The sequence below is a fragment of the Morone saxatilis genome, unplaced genomic scaffold, assembly GCF_004916995.1.
Source record: "Morone saxatilis isolate NCDOM2014 unplaced genomic scaffold, NCSU_SB_2.0 Contig9, whole genome shotgun sequence".
NCBI classification, from domain to species: Eukaryota; Metazoa; Chordata; class Actinopteri; family Moronidae; genus Morone; species Morone saxatilis.
The window spans coordinates 4,686,464-4,696,019 of record NW_023340268.1 but is presented as its reverse complement, the minus strand read 5'-3'; the positions used below and the strand labels follow the sequence as shown (position 1 = coordinate 4,696,019).

At 43.2% G+C, this 9,556-nt stretch overlaps 2 protein-coding genes across 2 annotated transcripts in view; both read right to left on the bottom strand.

Annotated features, from left to right (window-relative positions):
• Nucleotides 1–747: 747 nt before the first annotated feature.
• gdf6b (growth differentiation factor 6b) lies at nucleotides 748–2,414 on the bottom strand. The gene is made up of 2 exons (XM_035681678.1): nucleotides 2,069–2,414; nucleotides 748–1,856 (listed from the first exon to the last, which is right to left on the bottom strand). Exons 1-2 carry the CDS (start codon nucleotides 2,412–2,414, stop codon nucleotides 964–966), a joined length of 1,239 nt encoding a protein of 412 aa, XP_035537571.1. The 3' UTR covers nucleotides 748–963.
• Nucleotides 2,415–3,147: 733 nt separating this feature from the next.
• Nucleotides 3,148–9,556, bottom strand: part of pkhd1l1.1 (PKHD1 like 1, tandem duplicate 1) — a 40,062-nt gene continuing 33,653 nt past the window's right edge. Inside the window, exons 55-67 of the mRNA XM_035681904.1 lie at nucleotides 8,093–8,215; nucleotides 7,864–7,975; nucleotides 7,510–7,626; nucleotides 7,216–7,381; nucleotides 6,879–7,111; nucleotides 6,552–6,716; nucleotides 6,304–6,461; nucleotides 6,017–6,152; nucleotides 5,067–5,411; nucleotides 4,799–4,950; nucleotides 4,534–4,680; nucleotides 3,904–4,057; nucleotides 3,148–3,760 (exon numbers count right to left, since the gene is read on the bottom strand). Coding sequence (XP_035537797.1) covers nucleotides 3,513–3,760; nucleotides 3,904–4,057; nucleotides 4,534–4,680; nucleotides 4,799–4,950; nucleotides 5,067–5,411; nucleotides 6,017–6,152; nucleotides 6,304–6,461; nucleotides 6,552–6,716; nucleotides 6,879–7,111; nucleotides 7,216–7,381; nucleotides 7,510–7,626; nucleotides 7,864–7,975; nucleotides 8,093–8,215 — 2,256 coding nt within the window. The 3' untranslated portion in view covers nucleotides 3,148–3,512. The remainder of the gene's footprint in view (nucleotides 3,761–3,903; nucleotides 4,058–4,533; nucleotides 4,681–4,798; nucleotides 4,951–5,066; nucleotides 5,412–6,016; nucleotides 6,153–6,303; nucleotides 6,462–6,551; nucleotides 6,717–6,878; nucleotides 7,112–7,215; nucleotides 7,382–7,509; nucleotides 7,627–7,863; nucleotides 7,976–8,092; nucleotides 8,216–9,556) is intronic.

Genomic DNA, 9,556 nt, shown 5'->3' with positions numbered 1-9,556 from the left:
TTGAATTTGAAAATAAGTGAACTGGATTAGAGTCGCTTTCCCCACCTTTAAAGGCCCTGAGGATATGTATTGTGTCTCATTTAAAGGAATAGTTCAACATTTTTAGAAATGATCAATATATAAGATCAATACCACTCTTTATTATCTTAAATGACAAAGAAAAGCAGCAAATTCGTCCTTTCATTGAAAAAACTATATTTTACATTTTGCTTGAATAATGACAGAAACAATCCATTATTGAAGTAGCTGGCAGCTAATTTTCTTTCGATCGACTAATCAATTAATCAACTCTAGTACGGTACATATGAAGCTACAGTCAAGTTAGCTTAGCTTAGCACAAAGAATGGAATCAGAGGGAAACAGCTAGCATCTCAAGGTATTAAAATCTGCATCTCTAAAGCTCACTGAAGAAAACATTATATCTCGTTTCATGACAGGTTTAATACCTTTGGAAAAAAGCCATGGCTAGCTGTTTCCCCCCCGTTTCCAGTCTTTATGCTAAGCTATACTAAGCTAACTGGCTGCTGGTGACAGCTTCATGTTTACCATACAGACAGATGAGTGGTATGGATCTTTTCTTCTAACTCTCTGACAGAAAGAGAATAAGTTTATTGGTCAAAAGGTTCTTTTGAACTTTTGTTGATTTGGTGAAAAAGAGATGAGCTTATCCTATAAAACCATGAATAAGACATCACTGTGGTGCTGAAGTGGCTGTACAGGTTTTGTCAAGACAGGAATGTACAGAAAAAAGCAAGAAAAAACAAATGTTTGAGGTATTAAACATGACTTTGTTGGGTGCATGGTTGGGAAATGCATCCGTAAGTCTTCATCATCTCACGCATGATTTCTTTGTTTCATGTGCAGCTTTGCCACCACACAGACTGCAATGCTGTTTGATTCCCACTAAACAGAGAGCCTGACGAAGATGGAGGTCAACATAAAGCACTACACCTGCCAGATCTACTACCTACAGCCACAAGACTCCACCACCATGTCCTCGTACTGTTTGTAGACCACATTGTTTCCTGAGTCGATGTAGAGGATGCTGATGGGGCTGAGTTTGGACGGGGCGCAGCAGCTGGGCGGCATGTTGCTGGGGTTCATTGAATTCATCAGAGTCTGGATGATGGCGTGGTTGGTGGGCTCCAGGTGGGAGCGCAGGGGGAAATCACAAACCCCCTCGCAGTGGTACGCTTCGTAATCCAGTGGGGCGATGATCCAGTCGTCCCAGCCCAGATCTCTGAAGTTGACGTGCAGCGGCTTCTTGCTGCACCTAGATTTGGACTTCTTTCCGTGTCTCTTCCCGTGGCGGGTTTTTGACGCAGTCGTCCTCCTTCTCCTGCTCGCTTTGGTGCCTGGGCCCCTCTCTTTGGCCTTTCTCTCTAGACCCAGCAGCGCCCTCCCCTCTCTCCTCTCACTAAAGAGGGTCTGCCTCTTCTTAGACCTGGTGAAGACCACCAAGATGGCTTTCTTCTGTTGAGGCCTGCCGTGCCTGTGCAGGCCCAGAAGGTGCAGGTCCAGCTCCCTCTCTGGGTTGTCCAGCATGGCCCTGAGCTCCAGACAGAAGTGCTTCCCCTGGCTCAGGTGCTGTTGCTCTTTGAATATTTCCCACACGTCCAACACCTCCCACTTCGGCCTTTGGGAATCCTGCAGGTCCAGTGTTTTGGAGTCGAGCAGCTGCTGGTCGTGGCAGGAGAGGAGCTGGATGTCAACGGGCTCTGTTTCCGATATCCTGAAATTCCCAGACACTTTGGTGTATATCCTGAGCTCGGCTCCCAGCACCTCCGCTTTTTTGGAGAGGGTTGAGACGTCGAACAGATACTGCTGTCTCCTCAGAGGCGAGAGTGGGAGGTCATCTGTGGAAAGCATTAAAACAGAAGGGTCAGACGCATTCTCACGGAGATGATGTGCATACCACAGAGATGTGGAATCTGACAGGAAAAATCCCACTATTGTCTGCACTGAATTAATCTGGGAGAGAAAGTATGAGTCATGGGTCAATCAATCCTACCTACCTGCACCAACACACACACACACACACTTATATATACAGTAAAGCTCCACATACCTTGTCCAATGTCCACAAAACTTGCAATAGTGTTTGCAGCTTTTGAAGACCGAAAGAAGCTGGCGTTGAGTCCCAGTCTCTCCGCCGTGGAGAAAGTCTTGTAAATAGACAGCATGTAATCATGAGGCTCAATCAGCTCTGTAGATGTCGCTTTTTTGTTTCTGTCGATGGATGGCGGCGCGTAAAACTCCTTGAAATATTTAGAAGCTTCTTGTCCATCAAAAATCCTCGCCACCTTGCTGCTCTTCGGGGCAGCTGGAGGGAAAATCACAAGAGTCTGACAGCAGGGGATTTCCCAAACAAACGCAAGAGCCCCGCAGAGAAAAGTGAAGTGATAGAAATCCATCCTCTGGTCTCGTCCTGATATCAGAGCCGGAGCCTGAGCTGTGGCCGGGCGGTGGGGGGGACCACGGGCATCCACTGTGCAGCAAGTGGCTGCTCCGCAAAGTGCGCACAGCTCCGGGAGCAGGACAGGCGGTGCAAAGTTAAAAAAGGGGGCGAGAACACGCCCACATTGTACTGTTAACGTTGAGGCTAAATGGAGGGCGCAAATTAAGGCTGTAAAACTAATTGTTCCTCTGTCGGCCGTCGCCTCCCTCCTGGGAACACAGATGTGAGCTGAAAAGACGCTCATCAGCTTCTGCTGCGTTTGCTGATACTTTTGGATTCCAACACAGAAAAACCTGCTTGTGCAAAACCAAAATGGCTCTTAATTTAGAGTTATTTGTCTCCATTTTGGAAGTTTTTTCTCTCTGTTTAAGGACGACTTTAAATATCCCTGCAACTGAAATTGAGTGAGCATGAGAGCATGAGTTTAGGATTTACCACGGAGTCTCCTGCCCTCTAGTGAAGCGCAAACATATTACCCTGGTTTAAAAAAAGAGTTAAACATTCAGCCAATCAGCTTCCTTCAGCACCATGGACAGCACAGCACAGCGATCAGAATTAGTCGGTTATTGGATTAATAAAAGGAAAACACGCAATAAAGATGTTGTTTTAGTGGATGTGAATTTATTGAAAAGAAAATAAAGCTTCAAACAATCATTAACAAAATACAAACTTCATGTCTTCCTTCACCTTGTTACAGATTCAAGGTAAACCCTATTGCACCTGTTTTAAAATAGAAAGTCTATATGGGTCTTCATATCATAAGACATTTATGTTAATCATAACAGACATTTACATATAACAAAACCAAAGAACTCAAAAAACAAAAAACAGATGGAGGGATAAGTGCTTTAATTTGGCTCATTGGTTTTCCTCATCAAACTTTTAACCCCACCCCAATAAATCTGTTTAACTTCCCAAAAAGAAAAAGAAAAAATACACCATTTTCATAATATTATCAACAACTACATTCCTTTCATTGAGCAGACTTGTTCAAGTTAAAGTGAATAAATGTTGAGATATCCTTCATAAAACCCTCTTAGCTTCACAGAACTATCTAACATATGGGGGTGCTGTCTGAGCAGCAGGCTACAGCGTAGATAATGCTGACCAGACACAGACTGCCTGCAGCCACGGCAGAGCCGCTGCTGAAGATGCTGTCGTCGGTGGTCTGCGGTTCGGCTGTGTTTAAGGTGACGTTGCTGCTGGTCGTCGGGGCCTCTGTGGTTGGAGTGCTTTTCACGGAGAAGCTGCGTGACTCAGCGCCCCACTCCTTCAGAGTAAAGGCCATGGTGAGGTTCTCACCTGCGGGGAGAGGAAGAGGAATTGTTTGGTGATTCAAATAAAATAAAAAACAAAAAGAGTTGGCACCTGGGCAGTAAACTCATTTTATCTGAGAGTAAATTTGTTTTTACTGGTCTGTAGGATTCATTTTAAAAAAGACATACCGTCGTTGAGAATGGACAGGTCGGTGAAGTTTGCCCAGCAGGTGCTGAACAGGATGGTGGTGTTTCCGTTCAGTCCATCTATGCTGTTCCCGCTGGAGTTTTTCAGGCTGGCTGTTACAGTTAGACTTGTCACTCCCACATAGACACAGTTACCCTGCAGACAACAACACAGGTCAGCCTTTACAGACAGCAGCTACATCCACATAATGTTAAATCTTCTGCTGTGTCTCTCCATATTTGATTATTTACCATCCTATGACTTTTACTTTAAACCTGAGCCCATTTACATTTAATAATAGGGTGAATAAAGTTTCATTTAGAGTTATAAAGGCCCAGTAGGCAGCTTCTAAGATTAAACATATTTTGAGCATTTTTGGAGCAAAAAGCAAACAAAAATCTAAGAGATAAACAAAATAATCAAGCACACAGCTAAAAGAAACGCAGACAACACACTAAATCAACAAAAAAAAAGTGGTGTAGAGCAGTTCACATTGGAGCAGTTTAACCTAATACGACAGAACAGTAATATCCAATCCTGAGCTGCTATAAAAGCCCATTTTACGTCCTTTCTCTGCCTTCACAATATCAGATTTAGCAGCAGCCATGTGTGGAGATGTATCATTGCCTTACCTGCTCATCCACAGCCATGAGGCTGGGCTGCTGGTGCAGAGGACCCACAAACTCCCCAGCTATTGGATCCACCATGAGTAGCAGTTTGGCCACGCCGGACACAAAGCTCACTTTAGGCTCCTCCCTTGTCACTTCCGCTGTGGCCTCCTGAGATTTTAGAGCAGAAAACCATCGAACCAGTAAGCACTCATGTGAAATGACACATAATTTCTTTCAGCGTAGTTTTTATGAAGCAGACATCGATATGATTAAGTCTTGTAATCACCTTATTCCAGTCGGGGTCAGATGCTGGAGGAGGAGGAGGGATGATGCCCATCGAAGACACGTTGAAGCCGATGGACTGACTGAGGTTTCCGGAAACTGCTGCCTGACCCAGATCATCAGCAATGCTCTGCAACAAAACAAAGTCCTCCTCATCTGAGAGGACAAACGGAACAGAGAGATGTTATATGTAGGACTATTAAAGGGCTGGATCTGAATTTATAGCCCAATGTTCACATGTTCACTCATATTAGATTCCTCCTCCCACTGACCATTGGTGCTGTTGGTGGTTTGCTGGACTGGAGGTTTCTTAATCTCCACCTCCACCGTCAGGCCAGTGGATCTCTTCCTGCGTCGCGCGCTTCCATCCTCCCGGATGATCTTGGTGATTCGGATCATATTCGAGGGAACCTTGAGGAACGTAGCGAGGTTCTGGACCAGGCTGTCTCCGAAGAACTCATCCTCTGTCATGGCGGGCAGCTCGAAGGCCAGGAAGAGAACCGGGGAGGTCCGGATTTCTACCGGTTTGGATCCTCTCACCAAGACCTTCAGCATCTTGTTGTCCTGGTCGAAGTAGTTGGTTCCCAAAGTGTCATTCAGTTGGGGGAAGTATTCACCTGGAGGGATAAAAGAAAGAAATTACAAAATATGATACTTATATTGATACAGCTTAAAACAAAAAAAACAGTAAATCTCATTTTACTAAAAATTTGACTCATTTATTATTGATTGCTTTAAATGCAGAAAATCAGGCAGCAATGAGTATTTGTCAGTTACTGTTGCTGCTTTTACAGTACATACAAATTAGCAAACAAACCATTCTGACAGATTTCCTTATCACACATACAAACTCCTGCATCCATCACATACATAAAGCTATAATTTGAAGGGAAAATTAAAAAGAAGACTGTAATATCATGCTCATTTAGTGGGCATTCATTTTGAAAAAACACATCATAAAAGATGGTCAGATCTTAATAGAACTTTCTGGTTGAGCCAAGAGTAGAGTGCTGTTCAAGTTTAAGACAAAGATGAGCTCCATCTGCAAAACCAAACTAAATTGAATGCAATGAAACATGCCCAAATCATGTACATGTTCTGGCCTATTCCACATATATGACTGAACTTAATAGGAGATTATAGTGTACAATAGATACTGTTGGCCTTAACCTGCTTTATTGCCTGAACTGATTTAAAGTCACATTACTATTAACATTAGTACCTGCTACGATGGGCTTATTCAGGGTGTAGTCAGTTTCGTCAGCGTTCCACTTAGCGTTAGTCGGAGCAACCAGTTTGTTGTCAACGTACACATCCAACCGCTGCGGCTTGGAGTAGAAGACCGACACCACGACGCTCTGCACAAAGTAAAAAACAAAAGATGTCTCAGTGAAAAGTGAAAAAAAAAATAACTGAGGTGAAGCTAAACTGAAGTTTGATTTTTAACCTGAAATGTCTTAATGTGTGTAATATTTAGAGCAGAGAGGGTTCTCCAGGTTGTGCACTGACCTCAGACGGATCAGCGTTGAGCATCATGAGGCGAAGTTTCTGCGGGCTGACGCTGGAGAAGTAGACGTCGAAGGAGTGACCAGTGGCCACGATGCTGTGGAAGAGAGACACTCTCTTCTGGCAGGTGTAGCCTGAACACCAACCTTGATCCTGAGGACCTGGACACAAAGGCACACAACTAAATTAAAGAGGAATTCTGTTGTTTTTTTAGAGAGATCATTCAGATTTTTCTGTAGAAATCGTCATACCGTTAAGAAGATCAACAAAGCCGTCTCCGAGGACGGCGACGGGGGACAGACGTCTGGTCTCTGTGTCAGAGTCAAGACTTTCGATCACCAGCATCCTGTAGCTGAGCCCGAAACACTTGTAGCTCTGCCAGGTACTCATATACGTGCAGTTTTTCCTGATCACACCTAAGGACAAATGAAGCAACAAAGTTATTGTGGAGATTAGTTTATTTTCTAATATACTCGTCCACAGAAGGGTCAAACAGGACAGTAAAATGTGCACTTTTAGTAGCTATTATTTATTTGGGGAGACTGATCTTTTTTACTCCCTCCACTTGTCCAAGTTACCTTTGTGTGGAGCGATCTGGTCCACAGGGATGCGGCTGCCATTGGGGAAAGTGAGCATGACTTTGGGGATGCGGTAGTCGCCCAGCCCCCTCCTGGGATCACCTCCCCACTCATACTCAGACTGGGGCACCACAGTTCCCACTGCACCGAGGAACGAGCCATCCAAGTCCTTCAGCAAGCTCTTCTTCTTCGCATCGCAGTCCATGTCCACACAGTCAGATGGGTTCACTTTACTGAGGAACAAATACATGAAGTTTATTTTAGCATTCACAACTCAAAATATGAAAATGAACATTATATATATATTAACAGTATCTGTTGATGTACAATTATTTACCCTAAATCAGCCCTGTGGATGAAGACTTTGGCCCCTTCTGTGCTGTCAACTGTCCTTATGCCTGAAACCTGCACAGGGTGCTGCAAGTCCTCGTTGATCGGGTTGGTGATAAACATGAAGTTCGTCTCGCTGGAGCAGACGTTACGGAAACCCACGAATGTTGTGTCTAGAAAGAAAAATGAGAGATACGGAATAAGTTCTTCTTTAAATCGTTGTGAAGATTGTTTCCAGAATGTCACTAAAGGATCATAAAAAAAAAACACTTTGGTCCTAAACCTCAGAGTCTGAACTCACCGTTGACTGTCATCAGTCCTTTGATGGCATTGTAGTTGTTGTTCACATGATGAGGCTTAGCTGGAGCGGTGTTGTGACTAGACCCAAAAGTTGGCCAACAGAGTCCAGATCTGCCACCTGTACAGAGTAAATAAAGATGTTCAGTTTAACCAGCCTGCATTCAAGTGGAAAAAATGATCAAATTCTACCACTTCTCAATGGAGTTCAAGTTCTTGGTGGTCAAACACAATTAGAACCTCCTTTTTAATTTATTCACCTAACAATAAAATGAAATTAACAATAACCTTATACACAAACTCAATGAATAAATCCTCATAACAACACAGTAGTGTAAGTGGTTTTTTGGCACTGTACCATTGAGAGGTCTCGGTGCTCGATGGTCCTCACTGTTGACAATATTAAAGTCAGTGGCGGGCACAGTGTCTGAACAGTTGAAGCTCGGACTGCTGCCAACAATTAAGGCATTCTGGGAAGAGATGAGCCAGAGGAATATGAAATCTGTTTACTAGTATATAACTAAATGATATGTGATAAGTATGAAAGGAATAACTAAGAGAGCAAATATAAAATAAACCTTACTCACCTCAATATGTACGCTTTTATCGGCGTATGTGTGGGAGACCGATGGAGGAGCGTAGATGAGAGGCATCACACCCAACCCGTTGTCCACCAGCGTCACGTTGGAAATAACAATATTCATGATGGTCTGTGAGAGGGAGAGGAAAAAGAGGAGGATGGTGATATGTTCTATCTAGATTAGGTTATTTCTTATTTGCTAAGGAATAATAAACTCAGCTCTTATAAATCTGTACGGTGAACAAAACTTAGTGATATGGAGAATTATTATTTGAGTAAGCAGTACACCCACATGTATTTTAAAAAGACAGCAGAAACAGAAAAAACCTCCGTCACTTCTTTTCAGTTACACACAGACTGTAAATGGTGGCAGCGTCACGTTTTGTAAATGACTGTTGCCCACAAACTGCAAATAGATTTGACAGACTTTTGCAAATAACAATATATACAATATACAATATACTTTAAAAATATACTTAAAACTCTTCCAAATGGCACTAAAACACACTGGAATCACTGTATCTTACATTACAAAATATTTATATTGCATTACAGATAGGACGCTTCATCTCCCTGTCATTGTTTTTTTTGGAATCAAAGTGATCGGTGGTGAATTCAACGGGCAAGCCGAGCCTTCAGCCATGGGGAGAGGCCCCCTTGTGGCAATTAAAAATAAATCAGTAAAACAATATAGGACTGTAAGTTAGCGAGCTACCCTATAATGGAAATTCACTACAATAAACTTAACTGAGCGTTTTTTTATTGTGATACATAATAATATATTGTCCCATCCCTAGTGGAAAGGCAAATGATGATGAAGTCTTTGGTATAAAAGTGCTTATATTAAAGTCCTTCTGGATCTCTAGTTGCTCACTTTGCTCCGTGTATCTGTTCTCTGTTGTTGCATATGGTTTTTACTTTTCCTGACCCTTGACCTCAGGTTAGCTCCACACTGTTGTCTCTTGTTGCAGTCAAATTAAGTCACAACATTGTTTTTGTGGATGAATGAAGCACATAAACAAACTGTGTCAAGAAATACAAGAACAAGTCCAAAACATAGTGCCTAACCGGAGAAAGTGATTTGTAACCAAAACCTCGGATAAGTGAGATGTATATACATCTCTCAGTCTATTCCCATTGCTGGCCCACTACATGGAGTGGATGTGCAATGTACCCCCGCTATGCTCCAGGACTCGAAAAGGGTAGTTTTATTCATTGCCTGGTCCCTGCTCCCTAGCTCAAGCGTTAATCGCAAAACAGTTTTGACGCTCACCGACCGATGAGGAAGGTGAATTTAGTAACGGAGGCGCACGGCCGGAACTGTCATAGCCTAGTGGCCTGATCTTATATGAAACAAAGACGTTTGCCTGGCTGCCGAGCCTGCACCGGGGCTTTCGTTTCATCCTTGGGTAGGACTTTGGACCTCACTGCATGTACTTCCATTTGATGTGTGCATAGATGCCTAACTATA